Raw genomic sequence first — 15,985 nt, 5'->3', positions numbered from 1 at the left:
CTCGCCACAGCCCTTCGATACTCTACCTCCCAATGGGGCATCCAAGTCATTCAAATACAACTCGTGTCAATGACAACGATAACGACAACGACAACATCATCGAAGTAAAGGTCAGCCTCAAGCACACTCACTCGTTCTCTCCTCACCACTTCCGCTAACCCCAAACCCCCTCTGTAAATATAGTGGAAGCAAACCTCCCCCTCCCTAATTCAAGACCTCTACCGCTCCCTCATCCACAAACAACGCTCCACCATCCACGCCTTCCACCTCTGGCTTCGCTTGTTAGAGCACAACCTCATGCCCAACGTTCGCGAGCTGACGGTTCACTATCACACTGTCCCCTCACTGCATACAGAGTATGATTTGGTGCGGATATGGTTGAATGCGAATCCTGATAGGGGGCTGAACAGGAAGATGAGGGTTCAGATTCTTGCTTTTGCTTTGGCCTCGGCCTCGTCGTCATCAGGGGCTTCTGATGGTGGTGATGAGAAGAAGATCCCCTGGAATCTGTTCCTCCGCGACATGAGGCATCAACACGACCTTATACACGACAAGCACGACTTGATAGGCGACTATGACTGCTTCATCGTCTACAAGCAATACGCGCGCCTGTACACGATCCAATCATACGGCAACCCCGAATGCCCGGTCATAAAAGAATGCTGGATTAATTTCGGTGCGGATATGGTGCAACAATTCGGTTTACAGCCATTATGGAAGGAGATAGGGGGCCGGTGTGGGAGTTCAAGACGCATTATGGGTTGATTTGTCAGATGTTGAGGGCTTTTGCGTTGAATGTTAATATTCCGTATGTTTATCGGTGAGGTATTCACGACAGGGTAGGTGGTATCAAAATTTGGATTGGTTGAAGAGTAATGTATGTACATTATGCCATGGAGGGTTCATGTAGTCACTATCAAACAACAGGGAATCATAAAACCTAGGCTTAACACCTTTATAGGAATTGAATACGGAGTACAGTACTGTACTAATCAAAGCATGAAGTTGGATCCGAAAAGCCGCGTCAACGTTTCCATTATGTATAGATACTCTAATAACATTATTAGTTTCAAATTTGCAATGATATTCAGGGTGGGATAGGAACTTACAACAGTGACCTGATTCACCGACAACCCTGGCTCAGACATCTCAGCATCCTTCAAGAAATCAAGTGGCATCCAAACAAGATGCCCCTTGATCTTATCCAAATTTTCACGCACAACGCTGACCGGCAAAAATGGATCATGCAAATGACCCTGTTTAATCGACTTTTTAGGCGCAAACTGGTCGTATTCTTCAAAAGTCTTGATATTGTCGTCAGGATCGGCACGGAAAAGGAATCTATATACTTCCGTGTTTGTGGTGGCTTGTGATGTCCATGCTTCCCACAACTCTTCGCCTAGAGGGTCGGCGACGAATTCATACTCGGGACCTTCGCCGTTGCTGTTGGGACAGTCTCCTGGTGGTTGGGCATTGGGATTGTTGCTTGAGTCAAATTCTTGGGGAAGGAGAAGCCCTAGATGCTCGCGCCATAAGTGACGGCGGAGAGTTGCTGCGAGACGAGCAGCACGGTATGGCTTGCCGTTCATGGTGCTGTCAATCATGTCGGTATCTTCGAGGACGATGGCGAGCTCACTATCTCTATCACCAAGTTGAGACTCAACTATCGTTAGTAATCAGGATCACAAAGAGAGAGAAATGAACTTACCCGGTCATTGATATTGGCACTACCACAGATAATAATCCGGTCATCAACAATGCAGAGTTTGTCATGAACGTACAGCTCCTCTTGGACAAAGTTCTCTTTCTCTTTCTCCGGGTCATCATCTTCCCAGTACTCCTCGCTGACTTTCCGTTGCTTGAGCAACGCGTTTTGCGCGATACTGTCATTGCTCTTGATTTCCCGATCTCCGTCACATGTCTTTTTGCGTTGTTCCTCAAATTTTCGTACGCTGTCAATTTTCTTCTCCCGCTCTCTTCTGATATGGTAGCTGTGTTCGTGCAAAACGCCTTCTTCGCCAACGTCTGGGTGTACGCTTTCACCCATGATTTGTTCTGCATTTGCCCGCTGAATGTCTTGGTAATGTACGCCGGATTTCTCTTCTTGCTCGACTAGTTCTTTAGTTTTGTTTATGCGGTCGTAGGAGCGAAGATTGAAGAAGAATATATGTTCTACGCCAAGTAAGCAAGACAGTCTCCTAGAAAGTGATGATAAAAAACCATGTGCATACCTGTTGGGTCAACACCTTGTGCTCTGACCTGTTCGAATATCGAATTCTCTCCCCTTGTAATTGACTTGTACTGGTAGTCCATAATGGCACGAGTACCTGCGGCAGCGTTCTCGCGCAAATCTCCTGCAAACCCAGGAATGCATGGAATGATGATGATCACTCGAAACTTACGACCTTCTTTTCCGGCACGAACCACGGCTTCAACAATGGCACGGCCTATTGTGTTCTGAACAGGATGTTGCTGGTCTCCAGTCGCTGTCACTGATGCTTGTCAGTACCTAGACATTATGAAGGATAATCTTATCCACTTACCGAAGAACTGGTTTTCTATGTAGACATAGTGTTCTGCTTTACTGATAATCTCCGAATATGCATTCTGTATGCTATGTTCTGTCAAGATTCCCGAGGACCAGTCTCCGCTACTCCTTACAACCTGGGCATGAACTGTACCCTGCTCGCCGCGGGGTTTTGTGCTCAATGGTCTCAAAGGATGCTGAATATATTCTCCGCAGGGGAACTTCGGACGCTGAACGGCAATAAGACCCTCGTCCTCGCCAGTGCGACCCTCAATCAAAAGGTAATCCACCTTTGTGTCACGTTTATACTTGTCCCTCTTCACGCAATTCCATCTGAGCACAAAATGCTCGGCTATGTCATAGACACAGTCACCAATCAAACCCATGGCGACGTCGTGCCAGGGCATACGACCGAAATCAGTTTTGTTGAGCTCGTTAGTTTGCCAGTCTTCGACGCTTTGGAAGTCCATGATACGATTGTTGTTGAAATCTTGGCCTGGAAAGATCTCATTCTCTATACCAGCTGGATGGACGTCTGCAAGTGCGTGTTGGTGGTTATCCCATCTGCCGAAGCAGAGATCAATGCCGCCAATGAAGGCAATCTCGTAATCAATAACCACGAATTTTTCATGGTGGGCCTATACAACTACTTAGGAACGTAATGAAAGCGAAGTACCCGGTGCTACCTACCCAATAAAAGGTCATATCACCCAAGTTCTCAAATATATTGTGATCGGGATGTCGAAGGACGTGGATGTTGCCCGCGCCTTTCGATCCCTCAGGACACAGGTTCCTCAACGCGTGCTTTGTATGTGCAGAATTACATGTCAAAGCTCGGTCAACCTATACGTACTTCAGCAAGAGTCTGCCAGAAAACTCGCCGCATATAAAATACCTCTTTGTAGACAATAACATAAATCTGAACACCAGCCTCGGCGCGTCTTTTTAGGACATGATCCAATCTCCACTCCTGGTTGAGATTCGGTGGTCTGCGCAGAAATAACTCGGGTGACAGCCACCAATCGGCGATATAGATAGTCTCCTTTGCGCGATCAAGAGCAACAGAGACCGCCCACATATAGTCTGAGCCATCGACATACCACTTGACCTTGTTTCCGTCACGCTCAGGAGCAAAGGATTGAAATCGGTGAGACTCAGCAATGGCAGTGCGTTTGATGTCTACCTCTTGTTCGTGGGCTTCGTCATGGCGATGATTTGGGTTGAAGAGATTTTCGAGCTTTCCAATTTTGTGTTTTAGATGTGACGCTTGGGCTTTGATGTCGTGCAATTTTGTATCTAAGACAGTATTAACAACAAGATACACATATAAACTCAGCTTATAGGCATCATACGTTGCAACTTCTCTCTAAGGGCGTCCATTTTGACTAGTTCCCAACCAACAATATGTACTGAACATGAACGATGACTGCAAAGTCAGTCAATCTCCCAAAGAAAGAAGATGAGGAATTATCGTGAAATTAAGAGAGTAAGTAGTGCCCCTCTTCATCTTGGCTCCTGCCCTACGGGGTTATGCCAAGTTACTACTCACAGCCAAAAGTGTTATGACATCATTGGCTATTTTAACTAATCTGCGCGATCTCTGACTCCATCGGAGTCCATCCACAATTATCACGCAAGACCGCTCGTGCTCATACTGTCTCAGGTATTGCCCGGTCGATCACGTAGGTGGAAAGTTTTTGATTTGCCCTCGGTCAACCATCGTCTGCCCACCACGAGTTGTGGTTGACCGTTGACGTGCCTTCATTCTGTCTCCACTCTCCGTCTCCTGTTTGTACCACCACCAATGACCTAGGTAGGGGCATCGGCACGATGGATTCGTCTCGGAATATCTACAGAAGAGAAATCGACTTTAGAGCTCTAGCTCTCACGTCTCCGGAATTTGCGAAACGGTACTGCTCCTAACTACAGACTGGTATGCGGGTGACTGACTCCACGAAGTTTAAAATCCAATGACCAGCTAGATTTCAGCGATCCAGACTCTGTGAGGTGTGTAGACCTTTATAGCCTACTGCGTTAAACACCAGTAACAGGTACTCACTAATATCAGACAGCTCACAAAAAGCCTTCTGGAACGAGATTTCAAACTTGTTGTTGATCTCCCAGACGACAGGCTGTGTCCTCCCGTAAGACTTCCTCATCCTATGTTAGCTGATTAGCAATGGAGGTATAGTTAACGCGATAAAAACAGATACCAAATAGGTCAGAATTATGAAGGGTCTACTATGCAAGGCCGTGGCTGATTTTCCAGGTTCAACTACATTCTGTGGCTTCAAGATCTTCTCGACACTAGCTCGAGAACTGGCACCGATCAGTATGATCTGAACAGACAAGTTCTCGGTCTCGACATGTGCGTTGCCCCTCCCTTCTCCTGTGTTCCTGCTAACGATACAGCAGAGGGACTGGGTGTTGTGCTATCTATCCTCTCCTAGGGTGTTCATCGCGTCCGAGATGGAGATTTGTCGCTACGGGTAAGCATTATATATCAAATTTCGTCTTCTTCATGTCACTTATATTATGGCTAGACATCGACGGCAGCAATATATCGTCATCACGCAAAGTCGTCTCGGACAACAAGCTCGACGACCGAATCACAATCCTGGAGACAAAGCCGAATGATCCGCTCATCCCAATTGACAGACTCGATGTTGACAGGTATGATGCCTCCTCGTCTGGGGAACACCTCCATCCCTTGAGTACAAAAGCCTTCCATTCCGTCTGTCTAGCACATACGACCATAGGGTGTGGAGAACAGGGCTTCCCGTCCGCTCAGCCGTACTTAAGCCACACGCCGGCTGGTTAGTAGTTGGGTGGGTGACCACCAGCGAATCCCAGCTGTTGTATGTTTTATTCTTTTTTATTCTTGATTGTTTTTGTGATGTACCATGGATTTTTGGTATCCGGAGCCATGTTAACGACAGACAGATTGGATTTTGTTATGTGCAACCCCCCTTTTTACGAATCTGAAGAAGAACTTGTTTCGTCCGCCAGGGCGAAGTCACGGCCGCCTTTCTCAGTATGTCATTCCTTCCTCCCATTCCTTGAACATGTGATCATTGGGGCTTTGACATTGATGAACATTGGCAGGCATGCACCGGCGCGGCAGTTGAGATGATCACACCAGGCGGCGAAGTAGCCTTTATCGAATCCTTGGTTCAGCAGTCACTGGCCCTCAAAACGCATATTCTGTGGTATACGAGTATGTTTGGCAAGCTGTCCAGTGTATCAGTTGTGGTGCAGAAACTCCTCGATAGTGGAATCAACAATTGGGCCGTCACGGAATTCGTACAGGGCAAAGGGACTCGTCGCTGGGCCGTGGGATGGAGTTTCTCGGATTGGAGGCCGCGTAGTGTAGGTTGCTTCCCAAAGAAACTTTCTCGTGCAATGTGTTTTGAGAGACACTGACCGGTGTGTTGACCATAGGACGTGAGTAGAGGAATTACCTCGCTCCCTAAGCATCTTCTGCCGTTCCCATCGCATTACAACTTCGAGATTCTGGGGCGACATACTGGCTCTTTAGAGCACATCATCAACAAGATCAACATCGAATTCTCTCCCCTGAGGTATTTCCATTATACCTGGTACTCCAAACAGTCGTGTATCGGCTATGCAAAGGAAGATATCTGGTCAAGAAAGGCACGACGAAAGTTTGCACGAGAGCAACACGATGGCGAAACAATAAGCCATGATGAAAAAGCACTTGATGTTGTGACAGCTGCACTTGGATTCCGGATCGATCTATCACTTCAAGCAGACCACAGTGTTGATGTGGTGGTCAGATGGATCAAAGGATCTGACCAAGTGCTATTCGAGAGCTTCTGTGGCATGCTTAAAAGGAAACTCACGGAGGAGTAGAAACATCACAAATCAGACGGTTTGTCCGAAACAAAATAGATCAAAAAGCATGATAGAATCGAAGAATGAATCTCGAAGTGTTTCGAACAAGTAGCAAGTAGACTTCCTAATCTAGCGCCCTGTCAACATGTAAAACGCCACGACGGGCTCTGATTGGCCAATCTGGGCTGTGAATCTGTGATAGCACGTGTGGATCCAGTGGGTATGACGTCAACGGAAGCAAGTTTCGTTTGACCAGTCCCAGTCCGGTCACAAGGAAGGAGACCTGGGTGCTCTTTACATGTGACCACTCCCCTCCTCTTATAAACGTTTTGTCCTCCCCGACAAACTTCACTTGCAATTTATTGCCAATCAGAAGCGCTTCTGCCATCAACTTATACTGAGTCTACCATCATATGTTCGTTTGCCCTACCCTTGCAGTTTCATTTGTATTCGGTTTTTACCTCGCGAGAGCTTAAGCTGGGAGCTAGCTAGAAACTGAGTTATATGCTGATTTATTATTCCAGAAATATTTAATCATCTATCAAAATGTCTTATGCTGAAGCTGCTGCAAAAGGGGCTTCTCAACCACCTGAAGAGGTAAGTTCTACACCACGCCCAAACTTGAGATATCATCTTCTAACAAGATTTCATTAGGCGTAAGTGATGATAAAAATGGCTCGCCTGGCTATCTCCGACAGTCAGCTAATTCAAACAGTCGCGCCCCCATTCCTCGCGAGGTCGAAAAGACCGAATCTGTCAGCACCGCATCTCTGATCGATGTTGACGCCCCCTCCGTCCAATCTGTTCATTCCGACTTCCTCGACCAAGAAGTCAAAAGAACCACACAGGCCGGGCGCATCGAACGAGAAGCCGAGGAGGCCGCTCTTGCCCGAGAGAAAGCCGCTGCTGCTTCATCCAGCAAGAAAGGAAAGAAGTCCAAAGCCCAGGAGTTGTGCAAAAACGCAGAGAACCCAGTGTACTTGGGTAATGCGTTTATTATTACTGCAGTTTCTGCCGTGCTTGGATATGGTGCTTACAGAAAGCATGCTGAGGGGAAGCTTTCTTGGGAGGTTGCTAGTGTGTGGGCTGGTGCTGTAGGCTTGTTTGCCGGTGCCGACTACTTTGTTAGCAAGTAAGTCTCTTCGTAACGAGCTTGGTAAAGGTTTCTGATATTAACTGCGTTTGTAACCAGGTGGCTAATTCAGAACAAATACCCCACGAAGGACTAAGCGTCTCGATATGCTATCCTTTCTCTTTTTTTATGCCGGCTTGAGTTCACTCGAGTTTTCCAAATGTGGAAGCTCTAACTGTCATGTATTCCATTCATGCGTCTCATTTCCTTTCTCTATGAGTATCGGAGTTAGTTGGATAGCGTGTCTCCTCTCTATTTTGCTGAATCGCATATTATGAGATGCTATTTTGTAGATATAAATAGTGATCATTATGTTAGATTGATAATGCACTTCAAACAAATCGAGCAATGAGATGAAATCTGAAGTAGTATTTTGGAGTTGCTGGTGTATTTAGTAGAAATTGAAGCGACAAGAAAAGCGTCATCGTCATAGCAAAGGCGGTGAATGGCGTCATTTTGGCGTTTTTGGGAGAGGTGTCCTTGGCTCTCCTATTGACGAGTACTTAGCAGCCTAATGATATGCCACAAATAACTATTATATAGCAAGAACTTCGTGATGCGGATACGGTAAAATTGCGACTTCATCTCTTCTTCTCTGGTGTTTGAGTCCTGTTGTGCTTTGAACAGCAGATATTCTTCCTATTTATATACTCGATCCTCCCACCTTGGACATTCGAAGCTTGAGTAGAACTTCGCCATGGTACGCTCTTTACTCTGTACCTGTATTTTGATTCTAACAGCCGCTAACTGTATAGTAGAACTCCCTTTTCAATTCTGCTCTAAAGCAGTCCACAGCCATACGACATGATCTTGATACCTTCGCCGAGTCACCTGGAACAACATCACCCGCGCTGCAGGGTACGTACCTCTGAGATAAGGATCAGTTCGCTCTCAGAGATAATGCTGATGTCTTTTGGTGGACAGGACAAATATCAGCATCACTCGCCTCCTTTTCGCGAACGATAGACGATTATGCAGCCCTAGCCAAGAGTGAACTCATACCGGAAAAGAAGGAGAAAGCTATTGAGCGCGAGAAATCGTTTCGCGCGTCTTTGCTGGATTATAGACAGCAGTTTGAGCGGTTACGGAAGGAGAGGGAGGAGACTGTAAGTTCTACCCATGTTCGCGAGAGAATATACGATTGTTACATGTCGCTAACTGTTGTTTCTACGAAGGTATCCGTCACAAACCGCAGTGAACTATTCGGTCGTCGACCACACCATGCCGCTACCCCCGAGAATCCCTACGCAGACCACGCATTACCTCGATCATCTGCATTCGGCAATGCCTCTTCCTCAAGCGCTGCAGCAGGCGCAGGTGGATTAAGCTTCGGCGCCGGCCCAGGAACATACGACCGCGAAACACACGCCCTACGCGAACAATCCTTCTTTGCGCAAACAAACACCCAACTCGACGAGTTCCTTGATCGGGGCCGTGCCGTGTTGCAAGATCTGGGACAGCAGCGCGATATTCTCAAGAATACGCAAAGAAGGCTATACAGTGTTGGGAATACCTTGGGGATCAGCGGTGACACGATTCGGAGGGTGGAGAGGAGGGCGAGGGAGGATAAATGGATTTTTTGGGGTGGGGTGGTGGTGTTCTTTTTGTTTTGTTGGTTGGTGATTCATTTTTTGAGGTCGTAGCTGTATTCCTTTCCTCTTGTTATTCTGAAGCATTAGCAGGTGTTGAATTTAATCAGGCGTTGTTCTGTCGAAAGTTTAAGAGTCTAAAAAGTTCACCGAGGCAGGTGTCCCGGAAACGCGGCTAGCGGAGAGGGTCGGGACGGCTCGACCAAGAAGGAAGGCGTCACCGTCGGAGAGAAGTTCTTGCTTGTTTTAGCGTTAGTGCTCATCATCCACTCAACCTCAGCTTTTTCTTTCCGCTGGCCCATCTTTAGCTTTTACTTCTCCATCCATCTAGACAATCAATTGTCATCTCTCTTGCTTGCGTTTGTTTCTTTTATCAAAACAAAAAAAAAAAACACATACACACATCAGTGATCATGTTCGCTGCTCGCCAGTCGTTCGGTGCCTTCCAGAAGCGGGCTTTCTCCGCCTCTGCTCGTCAGGTGTGTTGCGCTATTTTCTGTTCGGTGTTTTGACCGTGGCTCTTTAATTGACTCTCTTTCTTTCTATAGGCCTCCAAGGTCACCGTTCTCGGTGCCGCTGGTGGTATTGGTCAGCCTTTGTCTTTGTTGATGAAGCTCAATCCCCGTGTTAGCCAGCTTGCTCTTTACGATATTCGCGGTGGCCCTGGTAAGTTCTGTGTGATGTTGCGCGGTCGTCGTCGCATGTTTATCTGAGTCGATTGACTAATTTCTGTCTTGCAGGTGTCGCTGCCGATCTCAGCCACATCAACACCAACAGCACCGTCACCGGATACGACCCTACTCCTTCCGGATTGAGTGAGGCTCTCAAGGACGCTGAGATTGTCCTCATCCCTGCCGGTGTTCCTCGCAAGCCTGGCATGACCCGTGACGGTACGACAAATTCATCAGCATTTTTGACGTCTACTTACATTTCCAGATCTCTTCAACACCAATGCTTCCATCGTCCGTGACCTCGCCAAGGCCACTGCTGATGCTGCTCCCAATGCCAAGATCCTTGTCATCTCCAACCCTGTACGTCCCGTTGAAGAAATACGATGAAGGAAAAATAATCTAACCAATTGATAGGTTAACTCCACCGTCCCCATTGTCGCTGAGGTCTTCAAGTCCAAGGGCGTCTACAACCCCAAGCGCCTCTTCGGTGTCACCACCCTTGATGTTGTCCGTGCCTCCCGCTTCATCTCCCAGGTCAAAACCACCGACCCTGCCAACGAGGAAGTCCCCGTCGTCGGTGGCCACTCCGGTGTGACCATCGTCCCTCTCCTCTCCCAGTCCAACCACGCCGACATTGAAGGCGAGACCCGCGACGCCCTCGTCAACCGCATCCAGTTCGGTGGTGACGAAGTCGTCAAGGCCAAGGACGGTGCTGGTTCCGCCACCCTCTCCATGGCTTTCGCCGGTGCCCGTTTCGCCGAGTCCCTCCTCAAGGCCGCTCAGGGTGTCCAGGGTGTCATTGAACCCACCTTTGTCGACAGCCCCCTCTACAAGGACCAGGGTATCGACTTCTTCGCTTCCCGTGTCGAGTTGGGTCCTGATGGTGTTAAGGAGATTCTCCCTGTTGGTCAGGTCAATGCTTATGAGGAGAAGCTCCTCGAGGCTTGCCTTGCTGACTTGAAGAAGAACATCAAGAAGGGCGTTGACTTTGTTGCCCAGAACCCTTAAGCAACCTTAGTTTTCGTTCTTGGAAGAGCAGGTGCAACTGATTTGTGTGTTGTGATGACTGCTGCATGCAATGAGTTTAATACAGTCTAAACGGTAGTTAGTCTGATATTATGTGTAAAACAGAACAATGATTTTTCTTTTGTCCTACGTTCCTTCGGTACGTAATTTCCATCGTCTCGTGCTTGATGTAGAGAGTAGTGAAGAATTGTTCCATTGATGGCCTCCGTCCTGATTACTGGCTTTCTAATGAAAGAGAAGATATTGAGTATGCATTCAAAGAAAAGTGAAATGGAATTGAATAATAACTCGGTCAACAATACAAGCCTGAATCGAACTAAATGAAAAACAAAAGTGGAAAAGTTAGAGAGGAAAAGACTGGTGTATGTAAAAGTTACTGTTGTTGTTTTGTCTGTTCGTTCGTTCGTTCGTTTAATGTCATATCAATTCGTGAGTCGTGCCCCTGTCCTAGCCCGAAAAGGAAAAAAAAAATCCCCAAGAAAAATAGCAAAAAGAAGAAAACGACACTCGGAGGAAGGGAAAGGATGATTAGGTATAACTCCGCATAGCATCCATATAACCCGTTCCACCTCTGAGATCGTGGTCGAATGTTTCGGCGACGTCGAGGACGCGTTTGATATGGGACATTGAGAGGGGGAGTTTCTCGTTGACGGCAAGGGCTTGGGCGGTTCGGACGGAGTTTTTGATCTATTAAAATTTTTCAACGTTAGTTTTTGTGCTGTATGATAGAGGGGAATGGGGGAAGGGCATACCTGTCGTCCATTGAGGTTGTGGCGTGCAAGGATATCCAGATCTTTATCCGCGAATGTCTCCGTCTCAACGCCATCGATCGATTTGACTTTCTCCAGGAACATTTTCCATACACTCCGTTTCGCCTTGGTGGTCAAATCGCCGTAGCGCAAGGCGATGTGGATACGGGATTGGAATGCGTCGTCAAATGTCTCGACACGGTTTGTGGTTAGGAAGAGAATACCTTGGAAGTACTCGAGTAGACGCAGGAAAATGCTAACCAAAGCGTTGCGGTGGATGTCCTGGATGGTACGCTTTTCGAGGAAGACATCTGCTTCATCAAGGAGCAAGACAGCGCCCCAAGAGTGTGCAATGTCGAGAATTTTGTTGAGTTCTCCCTCCAAGCTGCGTGAATCAGTGCCCAATTCGCCGGCGCTGACCATGTAGAGAGGTCGTTTCAGGAGCTCGGCGATACCTTCTGCGGTCAAAGTCTTGCCTGTTCCGGGGGGACCGTGCAATACTGCAACGAGACCTTTTCCTTTGCCTTGGATGACATCGTCGATGTTTTGGGCTGCGTTGAATGTGTGGGATTCCACGAGGGCTTTGACGATTGATTTCTGGTTGTCGGGGAGCACAAGCGAGTCAAATGCACCGTCGTTCCATTCAATCTCATTGACTCCAGAGACACTGAATTCAAGCCATAACTTCTCGCTGAATGCGAATCCCAAAACAACGGGGCTAGCAATCAGAAGCTCCTCCTCTGTAAACTCTGGCGATGGTTCGCCGTCTTTCTCGTCCTTGTCATTGTCAAGCAATTCGAAATCCTCCTTTTTAGTGATTTCATTGCCATTCTCGTCATACTCAACTTGAACAACATGAGCCTTGCCCTTCTTGTCTCGCATGATCTTGTAGACGGGGCGTGGGGGTTCCGACTCATGGCTCAGGTCGCCACCGTGTTCTGCTCCAGACGATGATCCTCCACAACCACAATCTTCGCTCTCTTCTCCAGACTCCGACTCAAGAACATCTGGGTCTTTCGGTCTAACTGTGCTGATGGGGTAGTTCGGGTTGATGCGACGGTGCAGGGCAGGATCGATCATCACTCGTCCATTAATATTGACCTTGATAACAGAGCGCTTCTTCTTAAAAAACGCCATGCCCTTGTGGAAACGATAATTCATGCCACGCAGAGCAACAAAGTGTTTGCCACGTTCGATGAGTTTTGTCTTGAGGGCTTCGGCTTCGCGGTGATATTTGAGAGGATAGCAAGCTAGACTAGTGATCTTGCGGGCTCCTTTAAAGAATTCAACGTCCGCAACCATAGTACCCATACCAAATGTTTTGCCGTCGTATTCGAGATACTTTCCCTCAACCATATACCACGATCCCTTCATGAACGATGACTCCTTGGTAGCATATTCGATTTTGAAGGCCCGAGGCTCGTCCGTGTGACCATATGTCGTAGTGTAGGCGATTGTGTTAGGCTTGAACAATGCCCAAAGAAGATCAAACGTGATCATATTGGACTCCAGCAATGGATAAAGAGTCTTCTTGGTCTCAGCATAGTCGGTGTCAAGATACTTGATCAGGACTTTGAGATGAGCAACTTTGAGAGCAGCCAGTTTCCGGGCTTTCTTCTTTTTCTCCGTTTTCACAACCTTCTTCAACGCTTTCATGTGATCTCTAGTTTCCTCAAGATACAAGAAGAGCATATTCGGGTCGATCACTGGGGTCTCTGCTACCAAGCTCACTCCCTTGACTCCATCCATAACGGTGGACAAAGCTTCTCTCAGGGGCTTGCTCTTGATATCCACCCAAGTATCCACATACTTGTTTTCCCAGTCAAACTTGCGCCGGACATTGAAAATGTATTGATCAAACTCGTCGGCATCGGGATCATCCAAGGTTTCTCGCAGCTTAAAGTTATGAATCGTACTATCCCACACTATTCATCGTCCGTAAGCAATACATCCACTGTATTAGCCTGAAAAATGTTACTCACATTCATCAACCCGCTTGAATGCAACCTTAGAAGCCCTCTTGCTCTTCCCTCTCTTGCCCTTTTCTCCTTTTCCTTCCTTAAGCTTCAGTCGACGACGATTTCCTCCCTGCAATAGTCGAAGGTTAGCCAGCTGCCTTCGTAATCTGAGTTGATGCGAGTCAGGTACATCTTCTTGATCCTCTTCGTCGGATAGGTATTTCTTAGCCATCTTCCTCGCCTTGCGTTGTTTCTTCACCATCCTCGCTAACTTCTCTTTCATGGCTTTCTGGTCGGCCAGGGCGTCCTCATCGCTACTCGAAGTGGACTCGGAATCGGAGGACTCTTCGTTATGACGATGGCGTCTCTTCTTCTTCAACTTCTTGGCCTTCTTAGCCTTGTTTCGTTTCCGTCTATGTCTATCCGACTCGCTCTCAATTTCACTGGATTCCGAGTCTGAATCTACCGACTCTGACTCCTTGGATTCACTCGAGCTAGATGACTCGGATTCAGAAGTGGAAATTTCTTCCTCCTCAGATGAAGATTCGACCTTGGCATGCTTCTTCTTCTTGCTCTTCTTGCTGAGAGCTTTCTTCGTAGCTGTACGTTGCTTGTGAGATTTGGATTTTGGTTTCTTGCTGTCTGTTTTAGCTTTGACTTCTGAGGCCTTGGCAACGTTCTCCTTGGAAGTTGTTGCAGTAGGCTCTAAAAGAGGTTTGCCGGTCGTAGACGTCACATTAGACGAAACAGCAACTGTAGAAGAAGTGGTAGCCTCTGAAGGGGTGTTTTCTTCTTGAGACTCTGGTTGTTGATGCTGTTGGGGCTGCTCTTGCTCCTCCTGGTGGTCTGTCACTGGATTTTCAGGCATGTTGGACTGTTTCACGCGATTCTGATGATTATGCTCGTCACGTTGTTGAGAAGGGGTTTCCGATATTGGCATAAAGAACGGAGATGGCACAGTACTGGAAATTGATGCAGTTCTATCTGGGGACTGCATTGGAGTGACTCACGAAGATGGAAACAAGGTGACAGTAGAAGTCACGCATAAAGCGATAGACTAGATTTCCCAGTAGCTTAGCTAGAGGCACAACGGATAGTTGAAAAACGACAGGAACGAAAATAGTTGCTGGGACGTGACACAGCAAAAGGTAAAAAAAGTGAAGGTTTGTCAGAAATGCGCCCCAACGACCTAGTGTCAACTCACATTGGGTCGGTTTGTCAAACAAATTTCCTTTTTGCCCGGGTGGCACCAGGATAAAAGGCCAAAAAAAGCAATGGGCTCGTACAAAGAAAACGAGGCAAGCGTCGATCAGGTTGCACGAGTGCGTTGTTCTAGAGTCCAATGTAGATGCAGGCGGTGAGGAGAAGCTGGAGAATGTGAGGCAACGAGCTGCAGCCAGTCAAGATATAGCTAGCAAGTTAGCCGACGTACCGTGCTGGGGGTGTTGGTGATTGTTGGATACGATAATACGATAAAGAGGTAGAAGACGTCAAGAAGATCTTGTTGAGCTCAAAGTGAGGACACGGAGGAGAGATTGTATTTATGCTGAAGCTTTGGAAGAAAGATCTAAAAGAACGAACGAAATAGGCAACCGAGCACCGTTTGAGTCACCGATTCGATACCAAGTTAGCGATGATCCGTAGTGCGTAGTACTATGTAGTATGATGGCGGCGATGCCAAAAGGTTAACTTGGGATGAAGATGAGGTCTGCTGCCTGTTGAGCGAGCGGGAAGAACGAGGGCATCGTCATGGGCTGCGGGATGATTGGCGGACGATGCAGCTGAGCTCTGAGCTGGCGCTGGCGAGCCTTAACGCCTTAACGCTACCGGTAGCCAACGACGTATTTCAGTCGACAATTCCCTTGCAAGAAATGCACTACGCATTCCCAGTCATCCATTAACCTGCAATGCCCCTGTGCTTATAAACAGACACCCAGGCATGCAACATATATTGAGCTTACTTTTTGTCAACAGCTCAACCAAGGCCATCTCCAAGCTCTCGAAGCAAAGTGATGCGGAACAGGCAGCAAGGCATTTATTTCTCGGCGACCCCCGTGCCTGAGGCTGTGAGCCACCAATGGGCAGCCGCCGTGGCAGCTAGGCAGACTAGCTAGCCTGCTCCACTGGGGGGAACCACTCCCAGCGGAAGTGATGCTTGATCTTCTCCGCAGTGCTTCTCCAACTGCGTCTCTAGAGTCTGCCTCTTCACACCCACAGCTCCTCAAGGGTATATAATTCCATGTCTATATGTGACTATATTTGACTATACGTGACTATACTGATAACATGCTTCATAATGCCGAAACAGACAATTATTGCAATTGATCTATCAACTTCTCAGCACTCAGCAGTCGATCAATACACGCTAGCTGATATCGGGGCCCATGCTTTCTTGACTGCTTCAAGATGCGTCACCGACTTTTGCAATGTTCGCTACGTTATGCGCAACCACATCACCTGACAGCTACTTCGGTCTAT

The 15,985-nt window shown here is 47.6% G+C and overlaps 7 protein-coding genes across 7 annotated transcripts; 5 read left to right on the top strand and 2 right to left on the bottom strand.

Annotated features, from left to right (window-relative positions):
* Positions 1-32: 32 nt before the first annotated feature.
* EYB26_007385 (uncharacterized protein) lies at positions 33-765 on the top strand (the record flags this gene model as incomplete). The annotated part of the gene is made up of 2 exons (XM_054266654.1): positions 33-110; positions 184-765. The coding sequence occupies 2 exons, from the start codon at positions 33-35 to the stop codon at positions 763-765; spliced, it is 660 nt and encodes a 219-aa protein (XP_054122629.1).
* A 271-nt stretch (positions 766-1,036) lies between these two features.
* Positions 1,037-3,907, bottom strand: EYB26_007384 (uncharacterized protein; the record flags this gene model as incomplete). Its single annotated transcript, XM_054266653.1, has 8 exons — positions 1,037-1,051; positions 1,110-1,658; positions 1,709-2,172; positions 2,232-2,492; positions 2,544-3,165; positions 3,218-3,370; positions 3,423-3,823; positions 3,880-3,907. 8 exons carry the CDS (start codon positions 3,905-3,907, stop codon positions 1,037-1,039), a joined length of 2,493 nt encoding a protein of 830 aa, XP_054122628.1.
* Positions 3,908-4,357: 450 nt separating this feature from the next.
* Positions 4,358-6,400, top strand: EYB26_007383 (uncharacterized protein; the record flags this gene model as incomplete). Its single annotated transcript, XM_054266652.1, has 10 exons — positions 4,358-4,437; positions 4,487-4,534; positions 4,596-4,671; positions 4,737-4,747; positions 4,797-4,895; positions 4,943-5,016; positions 5,071-5,200; positions 5,471-5,561; positions 5,633-5,896; positions 5,969-6,400. The coding sequence occupies 10 exons, from the start codon at positions 4,358-4,360 to the stop codon at positions 6,398-6,400; spliced, it is 1,305 nt and encodes a 434-aa protein (XP_054122627.1).
* Positions 6,401-6,935: 535 nt separating this feature from the next.
* EYB26_007382 (uncharacterized protein) lies at positions 6,936-7,611 on the top strand (the record flags this gene model as incomplete). Its single annotated transcript, XM_054266651.1, has 4 exons — positions 6,936-6,979; positions 7,037-7,042; positions 7,098-7,514; positions 7,575-7,611. 4 exons carry the CDS (start codon positions 6,936-6,938, stop codon positions 7,609-7,611), a joined length of 504 nt encoding a protein of 167 aa, XP_054122626.1.
* Positions 7,612-8,211: 600 nt separating this feature from the next.
* On the top strand, positions 8,212-9,157 carry EYB26_007381 (uncharacterized protein; the record flags this gene model as incomplete). Its single annotated transcript, XM_054266650.1, has 4 exons — positions 8,212-8,214; positions 8,273-8,372; positions 8,439-8,620; positions 8,690-9,157. 4 exons carry the CDS (start codon positions 8,212-8,214, stop codon positions 9,155-9,157), a joined length of 753 nt encoding a protein of 250 aa, XP_054122625.1.
* Positions 9,158-9,516: 359 nt separating this feature from the next.
* EYB26_007380 (uncharacterized protein) lies at positions 9,517-10,782 on the top strand (the record flags this gene model as incomplete). The annotated part of the gene is made up of 5 exons (XM_054266649.1): positions 9,517-9,582; positions 9,652-9,769; positions 9,844-9,993; positions 10,040-10,134; positions 10,189-10,782. The coding sequence occupies 5 exons, from the start codon at positions 9,517-9,519 to the stop codon at positions 10,780-10,782; spliced, it is 1,023 nt and encodes a 340-aa protein (XP_054122624.1).
* Positions 10,783-11,328: 546 nt separating this feature from the next.
* Positions 11,329-14,504, bottom strand: EYB26_007379 (uncharacterized protein; the record flags this gene model as incomplete). The annotated part of the gene is made up of 4 exons (XM_054266648.1): positions 11,329-11,487; positions 11,553-13,474; positions 13,532-13,637; positions 13,698-14,504. The coding sequence occupies 4 exons, from the start codon at positions 14,502-14,504 to the stop codon at positions 11,329-11,331; spliced, it is 2,994 nt and encodes a 997-aa protein (XP_054122623.1).
* Positions 14,505-15,985: the final 1,481 nt, after the last annotated feature.

The sequence above is a fragment of the Talaromyces marneffei genome, chromosome 5 (assembly GCF_009556855.1).
Source record: "Talaromyces marneffei chromosome 5, complete sequence".
Classification (NCBI taxonomy): Eukaryota; Fungi; Ascomycota; class Eurotiomycetes; order Eurotiales; family Trichocomaceae; genus Talaromyces; species Talaromyces marneffei.
Note: the sequence above shows the minus strand (reverse complement) of the source record. Positions and strands in the feature narration are given on the sequence as shown.